Source organism: Hyperoodon ampullatus (genome assembly GCF_949752795.1).
Source record: "Hyperoodon ampullatus genome assembly, chromosome: 6".
Taxonomy (NCBI): Eukaryota; Metazoa; Chordata; class Mammalia; order Artiodactyla; family Ziphiidae; genus Hyperoodon; species Hyperoodon ampullatus.
Genome location: NC_136919.1, coordinates 75,444,005 through 75,460,410, shown reverse-complemented (window position 1 = coordinate 75,460,410; position 16,406 = coordinate 75,444,005). Strand labels below are relative to the sequence as shown.

The following is a 16,406-nucleotide window of genomic DNA, read 5'->3' as shown; positions in this document are numbered from 1 at the left end:
CAGTGGTCGCCGGGTCATCCGCCCGAGCTCCTTTCTGCCTGAGGTCAGGGCCCCGGGAAGAAGCGCGTCGGCGGTCCGAGCATCCGGAGGGCAATTCCGCGGTGGGTCCACACCCTCCTCGCGCGCAGCTCCCTGCGCGCCGGGCCGGGCGCCGGGTGGCAGGGCTGGCCGCCGCAGCTCTGAGGTTGGGCCCTCCCCCGGGGTGATTTCAGCGCTTAAGGTGGAAATGCGGAAGTTTCCAGCTGCGACTGACAGATGAGGCTCGAGTCCCGCTCGGCACGTGCTGCTGCAGCCCTGAGGCGCGCCGGGCCCCCGCTGGGCGCCTCCCGAGACCCTAGAGGCCGAAGAGCCGCCGGCGCGCCATGGCCACGCTGCCGAGCGCAGAGCGCCGCGCGTTCGCGCTCAAGATCAACAGGTAAGAGGCGCCCCGCGGCGGACTCGCGGCCGCACCGCCTCAGCTGGTGGAGCGCGACGCCTGGGCCGCTCCGAAGGGTGGGGGTGGAGGTTGCCGCCCGCAGAGTCCCAGGGAGTCCGCGGGGGTGGTGGTGGCGCCCGAGACACGGCAGGGGGCCCGGGGCCCTGAGGCGGCTGCGATGGGGCCGTTGAGCGCGGGATGGCCCGAGGGCTGGGCTCAGCCAGCTCCTCCCCGAGAATCCCAGTCCTCCTGATGGTCCTGTCACCAGTGCCTCTTCCCGGAGCCACGTCCCCAGCCCCGCCTCGCCCGCGCCGCCCTCGGGGTTGACAGGTGGCTGGGCCCTGGTAGTGGGAAGGACGCCCGGTTAGCAGTGCTGGGCACGCCACGGAGTTTCTCATAAACTGCGCCATGCTTTGAGGCTGCTCCGAGAAGGGGTGAGAGAAGAAGTGGTTGAAATGAGAGTTTTGCTTTGAGGCAGCTGCTTCAAGACTTTGGTTGTTCTGAGGAGGACGCTTTCCCCTCTCGTTTTATTTTTCCAGAATAAAGTTTGGCTCCTACTGACATCGCTATTTTTATTCTCTGGTCCAAAGGAGGCATGAAGTGGAAAAAGTGATTTTTATTTTTTACTTATTTATTTTTTTTGTGGTACGCGGGCCTGTCACTGTTGTGGCCTCTCCCGTTGCGGAGCACAGGCTCCAGACGCGCAGGCTCAGCGGCCATGGCTCACGGGCCCAGCCGCTCCGCGGCAAGTGGGATCTTCCCGGACCGGGGCACGAACCCGTGTCCCCTCCATCGGCAGGCGGACTCTCAACCACTGCGCCACCAGGGAAGCCCGAAAAAGTGATTTTTTTAAGTTCTCCGTTTAAATAAAAAAGGAATGGCCTGTGGCTGACATTTTTAGATTTCTAGCACTCCAGCAAAGAACTAAGGACATAGATCCAACCCACCATCCAATTCATAATCAAAATTGCACAAACTAAATGCAAGCACATCTACTGCTCAAAGCTTCCACTAAAGGTGCTTTAACTGCAGTTTTTCCTCCACTGAAAACTGCTGACAAGTGTTTGGAGACATTTTTGTCGTGCCCGAGAAATCTAGGCTGTCTGGTTAAAAGATAATATGAAATTCATCCTGAAGAGTCAACTTATTATTTTACTGCCCTCATTGCTCTAGGATTAGTTAGTCTTCTTTTAGCTGAGCCTGTGAAAGGCTAGTTCCACAGTCCATTTTTGTGCTGCTAGACTGTGAAGAGGTTTCAGCCACGGGGAATTAGAAGCCTGGAATAATAAGGTGGTAAGGTCTTGCAGAGGGCATACTGAGCTTTACTGGCCATTTTATTTCCACCTGTTGTGTAGCTGTGAGCAAACCATTTCTCTTACTTTACTATTTCTTCATCTTTAAAATGAGTTTAATTGTTATTGTGTACTGTGTATTAATGTTGGAGGCTGAAAGGTAGTAGTCAAAAGGCATAAAGTATATCAGGGATTTCCCTATGGGGATTTTTTTCTGCATCGGGTTTCGTGCCTGTTGCCATGCAGGAGGGGCAGTTCGTTTGGGGGCTGAGGGAAATCAAACTGAAGTTTCTGATGGATGTACCACTTGTCATAGCTGCTGCTCTTCTGTCTCTGTGAACTTCAGGTCAGGTGGTACGACTCTGACAGAAATACGTTAGAGACGTGGGGTTGGGTGGAATTAGTCTGAGGAGAGCAGTAGGACCTGGACTAATCCCTATAAGGCAGTCTTGAAAGCAGCAGTGGGGTTGGTGTAGCCTGGGGGTTCAGAATAAAGGCCCTTTCTGGCTTACTTAAAATGGTATAGATGATCCTATTTGCAAAGCAGAAATAGAGACACAGGGAGAACAAATGTATGGATACTGAGGGGTAAGTGGGAGGGTGGGAGGAATTGGGAGATTGGGATTGACACATATACACTGTTGATACTATGTATAAAATAGATAACTAATGAGAACATACTGTATAGCACAGGGAACTCTACTCAATGCTCTGTGGTGACCTGGATGGGAAGGAAGTCCAAAAGGGAGGGCATATATGTATATGTATGGCTGATTCATTTTGCTGTACAGTAGAAACTAACACAACATTGTAAAGCAACTATACTCCAGTAAAAATTAATTTAAAAAATTAATAATACCTGTGTAACCATGACAAATACTAGTCTATTAATCCAACGAAACAAGATAATCAAAACTGAAATAAAAACAAAGATTCTGGGCTTCCCTGGTGGCGCAGTGGTTGAGAGTCCGCCTGCCGATGCAGGGGACATGAGTTCGTGTCCCGGTCCGGGAAGATCCCACATGCCGCGGAGCGACTGGGCCCGTGAGCCATGGCCGCTGTGCCTGAGCGTCCGGAGGCTGTGCTCCGCAACGGGAGAGACCACAACAGTGAGAGGCCCGCGTACGGCAAAAAAAAACAAAGATTCTAAAAAAAAAAAAAAGAATAAAGGCCCTGGCTGGAATCACATCTGCTTACCGATTGGCTCTCTGCACCAGACTAACTGTGTGACACTGGGCATGCTATTTAACCTCTCTAAACTTTGAGTTTTTATATGTTGAATGGGGATATTCATCGTATCAATACCTACCTTGTATGACTGTTGAGAGGATTAAGTGAAATACTATATACAAAGTGCTTATAGTGCCTGGCTCAGAATAAATGTTAAATAAATGCTAGCTGGCTTCATCCACATTACTATCAGCTTCATCATTGTTGTTATCATCTCCATTGCCACCAACTTGAAGATTCTAAGAAAGAAATGTAGGAAGGAAAGCTGAAGCTGGAGAACTTCCTGTGCAGAGACCAGTTTGGGCTGGGAACAATGATGCCAGTAGCAGGTTGGAGTGCCCTTGAGGTTGATGTTCTTGCTCATATGTCTTCCATCTCTGTGCTGAGTATACCAGACAAACCCAGTGGAACAGAATGCATGATGCAATCTGACCAAGAAAGGCCCCACTCAAGTTAAATAAAATTTAAAAGCTTCCCTAATCCTCAGGCAAAAATAAGGACTGGATATTCCTATTTAGGGGGTTCTATTTTCCCTTTGGAAGCATTTTGTGTACTTGGTAGAGAGTTATGCAGAGGAGCTTGGCAGAAATTATTGTTCAAAGGAATGGATTAATAAGGGCATACCTAGTATTAACATAATATTAAAATGCACCATTTATTGATCATTTACTATGTCCCAGACACTGCATTATGTGCTTAACGGATTATATTGTTAGATTCTTAGAAAAACCCTATGAGACTCACCTGACGTCTCATACAGAAGAAGAAAATGAAGCTTGGAGATGTAGTTGCACAGGCCATGTAATTTGTTCAAGGCCATGCAAACATCAGAGGCAGAGCTGGGGTTACAAACTGCTCCAAAGACTGTGTTCTTAGTTGGGCATGTGCTATTTTGATCCACATTTCTTAAGAATTTCCTTTAAAAGCAAGTAAGTAATTAATTTAAAAAAAACAAACATTTCAGTAGCAGCATTGCAAATTGTTCTGATCAGTGTTTAACATGTAAACAAACTAAGTGTGATGTTTTGCAATTTTGAAGTTGGAAAAGAATATTTTCCCTTGCATACCTATGTACTATTCGTTTTTTAAAATAGATCAACTTACAAAAGTAAGGCAACGTTGAAATAGGGCCATCAGTACATTCAGCATGGGTTCATATTTTTTCACCTTTCTACCCTGAATGATACAAACTATCATTAAAAAATGTTTGTGGGGGGCTTCCCTGGTGGTGCAGTGGTTGAGAGTCCGCCTGCCGATGCAGGGGACACGAGTTCGTGCCCCGGTCCGGGAAGATCCCACATGCCACAGAGCGGCTAGGCCCGTGAGCCATGGCCGCTGAGCCTGTGTGCCCGGAGCCTGTGCTCCGCAACGGGAGAGGCCACAACAGTGAGAGGCCCGCGTACCGCAAAACAAAACAAAACAAATAAAACACAGGATATAGATCTAGATCAAATATTAAAGTAATGTAAGGACCTTGGGTAAAGAGAGGAAAAATGCACATTGTAGAAAAAATATTCATGATCCTCTGGACCTTAAGGATGGAAAGGAGTAAATAATAATGACTTATGCTTGTATAATTCTTACTGTATGGCAGGTATGGATCTATGCATATTGTAACTCATTCACCCCTGTGATGTAGGAACAATTACTATCTCCATTTTACAGATGGGAAAACTGGGCACCAATGACTTACGAAAATTGTCCAAAGTCACAAACAGCTAAGGCCAGAGCTGGAATTCAAATGCAGGCAGCCTTGCTCCAGAATCCTCTCCCTAAACCACTATACACCATGCTACTGTCTCAGTTTTATTATATTTATTTAGTTTTTAAATTTTTTTGCTGCACTGAGTAGCATGTGGGATGTTAGTTCCCTAACCAGGGATGGAACCTGCATCCCCTGCAGTGGAAGCATGGAGTCTTAACCACTGGATCACCAGGGAAGTCCAGTTTTATTTTAAAATAATCATAAAGTAAGTAATATTTATTGACTACTTACTATGTGCCTAGTATTATGTTGAGAACTTTACATACCTTCATTTCCTCATTGTAGAAAAGGAACAAAATGTGATGCATAATAATTATCATTAGAGAGTGATCTTGTGTAAGATAAAAACAAGGGTCCAAGAAGACAGATTGCATTTAAGAACAATCCCAATAATCTTAGAAAAAAAGATACAAATGAACTTGTGTACAAAACAGAGATAGACCCACAGACATAGAAAATAAACTTATGGTTACCAAAGGGGAAAGGTGGGGAGGAATAATTTAGGGGGTTGGGATTAACATATACACACTACTATATACAAAGTAGATAACTGACAAAGACCTACTGTATAGCACAGGGAGCTATACTCCATTTTTTGTAATAACCTACAAGGGAAAAGAATCTGAAAAAGTATATATATATATATATATATATATATATATATATATATATATATATATATATATACATATATATACACACACACACATATATATAAAACTGAATCACTTTGCTGTACAAAGTGACATTGACATTGACAATGTAATGAGATCATAACATGACATTGTAAATCAAGTATACTTCAATAAAAAAAGAACAATCCCAATAATTTTCAGCATAAAGACCAGAACAAGAAGAAGGCACTGAGCTGTGCCTGAGAAGTGTTTGCTAATTTTGTCTGCAAAAATGATGCAAGCATAAAATATATGTATTCATATGTCTAAATGCACGTCTGCAGTGAAACAGTGCTATTCTTTAGTAGTGATGGCAGAGCAGGGTGTGGTTGCTTTCAGAAATTGCTTCATTCGTCGGACGTGTTCTAGACCAAAAACCACGAGAAGAGGCTTCAGGCAATTGAACTCAGGATTTTGGTCTTTCACATTCAGAATCATTTTATTTTTGGATTCTTGGAAAAGCTCCACTTGAACTTCAGGCATCTAGTACAATTGAAAGAACCTTCTGCCAGGGTGAGCTTTTCAATTGGAGTTCTTTGAGCTCTGACAATTTCACATGTATATGTAAAGTCAGTGTTTACTTCTACATGGCAAAGAAAATATAATTATGTCATGTGGTTACCTAGGGAGAGAGGAAGAGCTCAGGGGACCAGGTCTCACATCTCCACTCCCCACACAGAGCTAGTGATGGAATGAGATGATGTTAAAAACACCTCAACCTTCCATCCTCTGTAACAGACAGGGATGTGACTACTCAGACTTCTTGCTGGAGGAAGCTAAGAAAAAAGAATGCTTAGTTCTTTTCAGTGGTAAACACCAGGTGCTTATTCATGTTTTGGTCAATAATCAGTGGCTAAAGCAACAGGAATGTGCTATTCCTTTTCCCACGAATGTTCAGTCTAATTTATTACCAATCAGCAGCTATAAAGGTTCTCTAGACTCTAGGAAATTACAATAGAGTTTATGCAGTTGTGGTTAAGTGTGGTCCCTGTGCTTCTAGAGTTTGCACCTTAGTAGTATAGTTTGCTATATTGACAACTTGGGGGTACGCAGAATAAAAACAGAATGATACCTCTGAAAGTATATAGGAAGGCATCTGTATGCAGGGTGCGGTGAAGTCAAACAAACTGGCAAAGTTGGCCTAGGGTATAAGACCATTATATTATGTCCCACTGTGTTTAGATCAGATGCAGGATTAGAAAAGCAGAAATGGCAATGGCAGAACCAGTGTTTCATCCACATTCTATTCTTTCATCCATGTTCATCATTAAAAGTAGGAAAGTACAGCAAGCAAAAATTTCTATTACCCATAAGTTATAGCTCTTAATATTTGGATGTACATCTTTCCATTTTTAGAAAAATGAGATCACATTGCACATGTTTTATGCTCTATTTTTTAAATTTAAAAATATGAACTCTCCACGTTCATCCATGTAGAGCTACATTATAATTTACATAGGCTGTATAAAGTTGTGTTGATTAGATATACAGTGATTTATTGAATTAATTCTCTATGCTTGGGCCTTAAGATAGTTTCTAATTTTTTATAATAATGTACAGAGCTTGATGAACAGTTTTATGCATATATCTTTATGTGTTAGTGCAAATACTCCCTTAAAATTTCTAGAAGTGGAATTGCTTGCTTAAAGGAAAGAAACATTTTTCAAGCTTTTGCTACACATGGCCGAGTTGTTTCCCAGAAAAGTTCTACCTATTTACACTCCTGCCAGTGGCCCTGCAAGTTCTCATTTCCTCACATTCACACCCCCGCCTGGTTTTATCATTCTTTTAAAACTTTATTAGAATCTTGACCCCTTCTCTTCAATGTCTCTTACCTCTTCCTATTCAGCTTCTCTCCCAGATCCTTGTATGACCTCTGAAGTCATTCTTTAGGGATTAAAATAGTTGTACAATATATACACTACCAAATGTAAAATCCTTATGGGGATATTTGGGGCTTGGTAAAACTGAATGGTTGGGCTGATTCTCCCCTGTTGAACAGGGAGATGTAGTTCCTCTATTATACCATACCTCAAATTAGACAAACTGGGAAGAATGGCCATGGATAGAAATGTTTTTCCCCAAATCTCTGCTTTACCTTGTTGCTACCCAGGGCAATACTCAGCACACAGCAGACATCTTCTTTGTTGGATCTGTTTGAGTTCTCGGTAGTCAGTTCTCTGCTGTGTACTCTGAACACTCAGGAGAACTTGGGGTCTCATCAAGAAGTTACCCACCTGAGGCCCTGGGTAGTTAGGGAGGCAAACTAGAGTTGCCTAAGGGGTGCTAGTCCTCATGCAGTAATTTACACCAGAATGACCATCCCCTTTTCCTTTTGCTAGTAGAAAAACTTGGGTTCAAAGTCCACTAAAAATGCACTTTATCCTGCTATTTACCATAAATGTTGTTTCAAGGCAATGCTGGCCATCTGTTCTCTATGGGAACAGGATTGCCTCTGGTTTGCTTTACCTACTGGTATTTTACTCTTTCATTCTAAATCACTACCTGTTCTCACAGTATCCCTTTAGAAGGGGTATCCAATTTGCCTATTTTTAAAAATTAATCTTTATTGGAATATAGTTGATTTACAGTGTTGTGTTAGTTTCTGCTGTACAGCAAAGTGAATCAGTTATACATATACATATATCCACCCTTTTTTGGATTCTTTTCCCATATAGGCCATTAGAGAGTATTGAGAAGAGTTCCTTATGTTCTGCAATAGGTTATTATTAGTTATCTATTTTATATATAGTAGTATGTATCTGTCTCCAATTTGCTTATTGTATCTTGTTCTCTACCCAATAATTTCATTCAACTCACATGAATTTTTTGACTGCCTATGATTTTCTCTAGGCATTATGAGAAAAAAAAACCCCAAACTCCCAAAACAACAAGTTTATGCCCCCCGAATTCAGCTGGAGTGAGCAGATTCACATAAGTGAACACAAGAGATGGTGTTTGGTTGCATGGCCAGGTGAGGGTTAAGGGCAGGAATGAAATGTTGACATAACTCAGAGGGGAAGGAAGGAGTAGCAGCCCTAGAGGGTGAGGGGGTGAGGCTTCAGCCAGGCCTGAAGGACAGGGAGGTGATTGACAGATGAAACTGGTATAGTGCGAAGAATGGGTTGGAGGGGGCTCCACGAGATGGGTAAGGAGGCAGTTGCAGTCATTCCGATGTGAGGTGATGTCTGGGATTAGGCTGGCGTAATGAGCATGGAAAGAAAAGGGTCTGCGTCAACAGATACTTCAAGGGGAATCAGCTGGACTTGAGAAACAACTAAATATTTATTCATTGGCTCATTTCATGAATATTGATTGTAGTCAACTATGTGCCTGGCAGTGTGTGTTCTAAGAGCTGAGGATAGAGCAGTGAATAAGCAGACAAGGTTCTTGTCCTGAAAGAAGTCATTTTTCCAATGGGAAGACAATAAAGAAATAAACCAGGAAATGAAAAGGAAATATCAGGTAAAATATGGTGATATGTACTTAGAGAATGTAAAAAGGGCCATGTCAGGTGTGTGGATACCTTAAGATGGAATCCAGGTCAAGGAAGGCATCCCTAAGGAGATGAGCTCCGGCCAGGACCAGGCAGGGGAGTTAGTTAGCAAGTGCCATACCCAGGGCAAAAGTAAGGCTGATGTGTTGGAAGAAAAGAGAGCCAGTGTGTCTGGATAGAGTGAGTGTGTGTGTGGGGCGGCGGGGAGTGGTAGAGATGAAGAGAAAAGTAGGCAGAAACGAAATCATAAAAAGTCCTTAGAAGCCGAGGAAAATGTTCAAATGTTATTCCAAGTGCAATGGGAAGGTTTTGGGGGCAGAAGCACGATGTGATTGACCTCTGTGTTTAGAAGATCACTCTGGCGCCCCCATGGAGAAGAAAAGAGAAGAAGCAAGGCTAGGTGAGAGGTAGTACAGGGTCCAGGGGACAGGTGATGGTGGCAGGACTGGAGAGCCGAGAGTAGAGGGAGAGAAGCGGTCAGCTCTGAGACATATTTTGGAAATTGGGTTGATGGATTAGATGTGGCATGGAGGACAATGAGAGAAAAAGAGGAATCAAAATGTCTCTCAGGTTAGCGCTATGTGTGGATGTTGATGCTTTTAACAGATAAAAAAGACTGGATGAAGAATAGGCTTTCAGGCTGAATCAGGAGTTTAATTGGGGACATACTAAGATGCATATTAGAAATTCAACTGGAATTACCTACTACGTAATTTTATTCGGGAATCTGGGGCTCAGGGGAGAGGTCAAAGCTGGATATTTAAATTTGCACATCATTACCATCTAGAGGATATTTTAAAATAATGGGGAGAAAGAAAATATTAGAGTTATCTTGGTAAGTTTTTTAACAGCCACAAAGCTATATGTATAGTATGGTATCTTTTTTTATAGAAATGTAAATATGTGTCTCCCTACAGAGATTAAATAGATTGATACATGTGATAGGGAGGTGAGCAGAAGGACATGTGCTAACATGTGATAAGTGTTGGATAATACCTGGGTGTTAGGATTATTGGTGATTTTTGTCTCCTTGTATGCGACGTGTGTGGATGTATATTTGACAAGTTTTTTTCAAAGAGTGTTTTTGTAATTGGGAAAACTAAAGTTTATAAAAGAGGTAACACTAAGATTTCCATCCTGGGGAAATTGGATAAAGAGGATGCCAATGAGAAATTATGAAAATTAGGACCTTGAGTTGGTTTAAGGAGGATGATTTTGTACTTCTCTTGTAGAGTTTTGTTTAATATAGAATATAGTAGATTTCACATTTCCATATATTTGCTCTCCCTCCCTGTCAGAGGACTTTACTTTTCACCTTGTTGAAAGTGATGTGGTCACTTTGAGGTGCGCTTTCAGAGCTGGCCTGCCCTTTGTCATATCGTTGTTTCCTATTCTATACAACCAGCAATGTTCCAGACAGAGGCTGATCTGTCAACCTGTGTCCTAGAGTAGAGACAGAGAAGAGCCACAATTGCTCTCTGGAAGTCTTTGTTTTTATAAGCCACTAAGATTTTTGGATTATTTGTTATCACAGCAAAACCAAGCCTACCCTGACTAGTACAGATGTGCATAAAATATACAACATTTCTAGTGGGCAGTTTGAGATACAAGCTTGCGGCTTGAATGATAGGTCAGGATGGAAAATATTGATTAGGAAGTCATCGATAAGATGGGGCTGGGAATGAAGAATGGACACATTTTCTAAGTAGAGACGTAGACTGGGAAGAGAAAAGGAATGGGCCTAGAGGGTCACTGCTAGTTGGTGCAAGAGAAGAGCTATACAGGGAGGAGGAAGAATTTGACTAAGATGTGGCAGACTGAGGTGGTATCAGAAAAGGGAGGTAACAGGGCAGTTAAACAGGTCAGATGCAAAATTATGAGGACAAAGAAAGAGGCATCAGATTTGACTTGATGGTGATCAGTGTGAACCTCTGAGACAGCAGTTTTAGTGGAGCTGTGGGGAAGGAAGTCAGATTTCACAGGTTATGAAGGGAGTCAATGCAGAGGAAATGGAGGAAGCTGGTAGAGACCACTCCTTTCAAAAGTTTGGATCAGGCAGAGGAGAAGTGGGGCAGCGGTAATCAGAGGCTCAACAAGCCTTTGACTTTCACACAAATATCACACGCAATGCTAACAGGATTCTTTCATCTTAGAGAGAAAGCACGCAGTTGTAGTTTTTTTTTCCCCCTATAAAATAAGTCTTACATGTGACTAAAGATATTTAAAATACCTGATACTGTCTAATATATCATAAATTTTGCTTGGCACTAACAGTAATTAAGATAGTCAACTTAGATATTTTCTTCCTGGGAGATTTTGAAACTCAGTGGCACTGTCATATATTATCTATAAGAACATGGTTATCCTTTCTGTTTTATTTTCTTTACATTTATCTTCATATGTTTGAAGTACAAAAATGATAGGAAAGAGTACCAATATTAGCTACATGTTAAACAAACCACATGTTTTGCATTGAGTTGTGTTCCCCCTAAAAGATTCCTAAGTCTTTGTGAACGTCATCTTATTTTGGAAATAAGGTTTTTGCAAATGTAATCAAGTTAAGATGAGGTCACACTGGATTAGGGTGGACCCTAAATCCAATCACTGGTGTCCTTATGAGAAGAGACGCAGAGCCACACAGAGAGGAGGCCACGTGAAGACAGGCAGAGAATGCAGTTATGTCACCACAAGCCAAAGAACACCAAGGTCTGCCAGCAACCACCAGAAGCTAGAAGAGGCAAGGAAAGATTCTTCCCTAGAGCCTTTAGAGGGAGCAGGTCCTGCTGACACCTTGATATTGGACCTCTGGCTTCCAGAATAGCGTGAGGATAAATTTCTGTTGTTTTAGGCCACCAGCCTCATGACAATTTGTTATGGCATCCCTAGGAAACTAATAGAGTACCTCAAAGTTTATTCACTTAAAACAACAGCAGTTTAGTGTTTCTCATGATTCTGTGGGTTGGCAGTTTGGGTTGGGCTCAGCAGTTTGGTTCTGCTGGTCCTGCTGTGGGCATCATGTGGCTGCAATTCCCTGGTGGCTGGACTGAAGCTGGAGCATCTAAGATGGCCTTACTCACAAGTCCAGGGCCTTGGGGGGCTGGCTGTCTCTCTGCACATGGTCTCTTTTCCTTCAGAAGTCCGCTCCACATTCCTTACATGGTAGAGAGGACATTCTAAGAGGATGAAGGTGGAAGCTGCAAGGCTACTTGAGGCTTAGTCTAGAGCTCCTACAACATTACTTACACCACATTCCTTGGTCAAAGCAAGTCACAGGGCAACCCAGCTTCAAGGGATAGGGAAGTAGACTAAGTCTCTTGATGGGAGGAGCTGCAAAATATTTGTCCACTTTAATCTATTACAGCCCCCAGCAAAAAAAGTGATCATATCCCATGTCAAATTGCACATATTTAAGCCAAAGGTCTTGTCATTCTCTGTTCAGATCACAATACCCATTTCACTGGCAGAGAAACTGAGAACAGATTAAATCAACTCCTTCAAAGTTACCAATGAGTCATGCTTTGTGAGAGACTTTTTTGGCCCATGGAAGACAGCTATATATCCGGAAGAGCTAATCACAGTCCTGTCTGGAGGCAAGTGAATAAACAGTAACTTCTTGGGTTTCTCTTAAATCCCATAATGACGTTGATGGAGCCCAGATTGCAGAGCTCTCTAGTCCAGAGATGAAGCAGCAGTTTGAGGATATCAGAGAAAGAAGGTGCTTGAAAATTGCTATGTGTCATTCAGAGGAACAGGATTTGAGACTAAATTAAATGACTAGGAAAAGGGCCAGTGAGCTCTTTATCCTCAAGAGTTACCAAATGGGCTTAGAAATTCAGTGACTGCTCTGGTCCAGTGTATGTTCTGGGCTGGGAAGAATTAATGACAGTAGAAGAAAAGAATGGTGCAGAGAAGCAGAGAGATCAACCTGTTAGGAAGGTATGTGCTGTGGCCTGTCTTAGAAGGTTCACCCTTTTATGAGTTACGATTGCTTTTAGCTGCTGCAAGCAGCTAAAACAGTGTCTTAAATAAATCAGGGGTTTACTTGTTTTTCTTGAATAGGAAGAATTCCAGTGGTTGGCAGTCTAGGCTCGGTGTGATAGTCCAAAATACCACTGGAGACCCAGGTTCCTTGTGTCTTTGTGTTCCACCATCTTTAGTGTGTGGCTCTCATCCTCATGGTCAGAGGATGGCTCTTGAAATTCTATGCATTGAAAGAATATTGAAGACAGAAAGAAGAGGAAAGGCCAAAGAGGCATGTCAGCTAACTTTGCTCTCTTTTCAGGAACTTTCCCAGAAACTCCCACAGTGACATTTGCTATATACCTCATTGATCAGATCTGTTACTCTACCTATTAGAGAGGTTGGCAAATGTAGTTTTTATTAGCCCAGCACATTGCCACCTCCAACAAAACTAGGGCTGAGTTAAAAGGAAGGGGATAATGTCTATTGATGGGCAACTTAATGGTCTTTGCCATTGTTCCCAACAGTTGCTCTGGGGACAAATTAGTGACAGAACTTCCATTGTGGCAACATGGTGCTTCCATCCTGTTAATACTTGTAGCAGATTCAAGCTCATCTAATTCCAGGACCCTGGCCTAATGAGGAGGGATATCCAGGCTTATAGGTCTAGTATTAAATTAGCTGTTGTAACAAATAATCCCAAGATCTCAGTGGATTAACCCAACAAAATCTTATTTCATATTCATGTCACAGTCTGATGCAGGTCAGGTGGCTCTCCTCCAAGCGGTGACTCAGGGACCCAGGCTGCTTCCACCTTATGGCTCTGCCATCAGAAAAACTTTCAGGTTTTTCTGATAACATTCAGCTGCTGGCCAGGAGGAAAAGAGAGTGAAAGATTGTGCCTCCAGTTCTTAAATACCTCAACTCAAAAGTGGTACACATCACTTCCACTCACATCCCATTGATAAGGACTACTTACAAGTCCATTGATGTGCAAGGAAGGCTGGGGAAGATAGTTCTTGTCCGGCAGCTACTTTCCAGCAACAAATCTTCACTGCAAAAGGGGAGCATGAATCTTTGGGGGTCAACTAGTCATCTCTGCTACAGGGTCCCAATCACAAAGGAGGAGCCATTAACAAAATATCAATAAATGTATGTGTAGGCTTGGTTTGCTGTGTGTTTGGTGGATAGATAAAAGCCACATGGTCTCAGTCACAACAGTAAGAGAGTGGAGGCTGTAATGGAAGCAAACATGAAAAGCAAATGCTGAAAGCACCTGAGATTCTAGGAGGAGATAATAAGAATACAAGGCATAATTATCCTTTTAAGGCAGGTGACTGATAGTTTAAAAAAATTATTTTAAATCTAATTGCAGTCAAGGACACCAGAAGTGCTATGTACAGCTGAACACTTATTGGAAACTGCAGATTGACAAGGAGCCAAGTTGCTCAGCCATTTTTTTTTTTTCCTGAGAACAATCAGTTTTAACACACTTTAGGAAAAACCACAAGATGAAGATATTTTTAAAGCTTTTGAGTGATTAACTTAGAATTAATATTTCATTTGACAGGAAATAAGATGTTCCAGATGTTAGAGAAAGAAGCATTCTAAAACTTTGCATTCCCACGGAGGAGTAACAATGTCATAGTCCAATCTCCTCTCTGTGACAGGAGAACTTTGATGAGAAGCTGAGTCACTTTACTTTTCATGACTGGTTCCCTTTGGGTCGGTTGAATTCTCTTGTTTATTTGCCTTTTAATCGTTTTAATAATCTGTGAAATCAGTCTTCCTTATTCATGTTAACAGTTGTAGTAATAATAATAACAACAACCCACAGAGAGAAAACAGGTTAAACCTTTGAGTCAGGATAGGAGGAGGCAAACAAGTCAGATTCCTGTCCCAACCCCACTGATTCCCAACAGGAGCATTTTTCAGAAGTTCTTTAACTTCCCCAAGTCTTTGTTTTCTCATCTGTAAGACAGAAATATTAATAATGCCAACATCAACAGGGTCAAATGAAATAGTATCTGTGAAAATGCCACATAAATCAGAGAGCACTGCACGCATTTTAATAAAACATCTGTAAAATGGGAATAGGTGCCGTGTTTCTGTGATCAGTTGATGAGGTGACATATGTCATACACCTGGCACAGGGTCTCACACTTGGTGGCACAGGGTCTCACACTTGGTCACACAGGGTCTCAGAAAAGAAAAATAAAACACATGTGGACGAAGTAAAATACACTGGAAACGAGAGATGGAGAAATGTTAAAAACAGCGACAACAACATAAAATAAGGGTTCAACTCATTTACATGTACTTTTTCCCCCAAAAGTAACTTTTTATAGAAAATCTTGGAAGTTGTATAAGACTATAGAGGGAATTTGGTAGAGTCACTTAGGTAAAGCATGTCATGTGACCACCAGGAATGTTTATATGAGAGATGGGAAAGAAATAAAATGTTGAAAAAACAGAACCATTGAGGAGAAGTGATTCATCCTGAAGAGTAGCAACTGTAGTTAGAGACTGGAGACCTACAGGCATGTTTCCTATCCTTTCCTAAAATGAAAAATGGCTTTTCATTACAAAAGCTATATTTGTGAATTATGGAAAAAGCAGAAGTGCACATAGCAAACAATTCTTTTTTTTGTTTGTTTGTTTTTTTGTTTTTTGGCTGCATTGGGTCTTCGTTGCTGCGCGCGGGCTTTCTCTAGTTGCAGCGAGCAGGGGGCTACTCTTTGCTGCGGTGCGTGGACTTCTCATTGCAGTGGCTTCTCCTGTTGTGGAGCACGGGCTCTAGGCGCACGGGCTCAGTATTTGTGGCTCTCAGGCTCTAGAGGGCAGGTTCAGTAGTTGCGGCTCGCAGGCTCTAGAGCACAGGCTCAGTAGTTGTGGCACACAGGCTTAGTTGCTCCGTGGCAGGGCTTGAACCCATGTCCCCTGCATTGGCAGGCGGATTCTTAACCACTGCGCCACCAGGGAAGTCCCGCAAACAATTCTTAAATGAAAATTATTTCTAGTTTTTTAATCTAAAGTTAATCACTTTTAATAGCTTGATATATATACTTTTCAGATACACACAAATACATGCATCTTTTTTACGGAATTGGAAGCATGCTTATATACTGCTTTTTTATTTAAAAATATATAATGAACAACTTTTCATGTCACTAAATATTTTTGCATTACACTTCTAAATGAATGCATAACATTCCATTGTGAGGCTAGTTCATAATTTAACTAATTCTCTTTTGAGAGAGAGAGAGAAATATTTCCTTTATATTGTTGTCCTTCTGGAAGGTTTTGTGTGACATCTGTCTTTAAAATGAAGTTTAAAAATATTTGAAAAACATAGCATCCCTGAACTTTGCCTTGATTCGTGGGGAAAGTTATTGAAAGCTGGTTTGTTTTCAAATAAGTATAACTGGTAAGGTCAGTCTTTTATAGATGACATTTAAAAAAATCAACCTCGAAAGATTGAACTGAAGCCGTTATTTTTTTTTTTTTTTTTTTTTTTTTTTTGCAGTACGCGGGCCTCTCTCACTGTTGTGGCCTCTTCCCCTGCGGAGCACAG

General features: G+C 42.1%; 1 protein-coding gene across 2 annotated transcripts in view; it reads left to right on the top strand.

Annotated features, from left to right (window-relative positions):
• Positions 1-362: 362 nt before the first annotated feature.
• The window catches only part of DOCK8 (dedicator of cytokinesis 8), a gene marked incomplete at its 5' end in the record, with an annotated part of 223,166 nt that continues 207,122 nt past the window's right edge, over positions 363-16,406 (top strand). For both annotated transcript variants that reach the window (XM_079707127.1, XM_079707126.1), the window contains one exon: positions 363-415. In XM_079707127.1, the coding sequence (XP_079563253.1) occupies positions 363-415 (53 nt within the window). The remainder of the gene's footprint in view (positions 416-16,406) is intronic.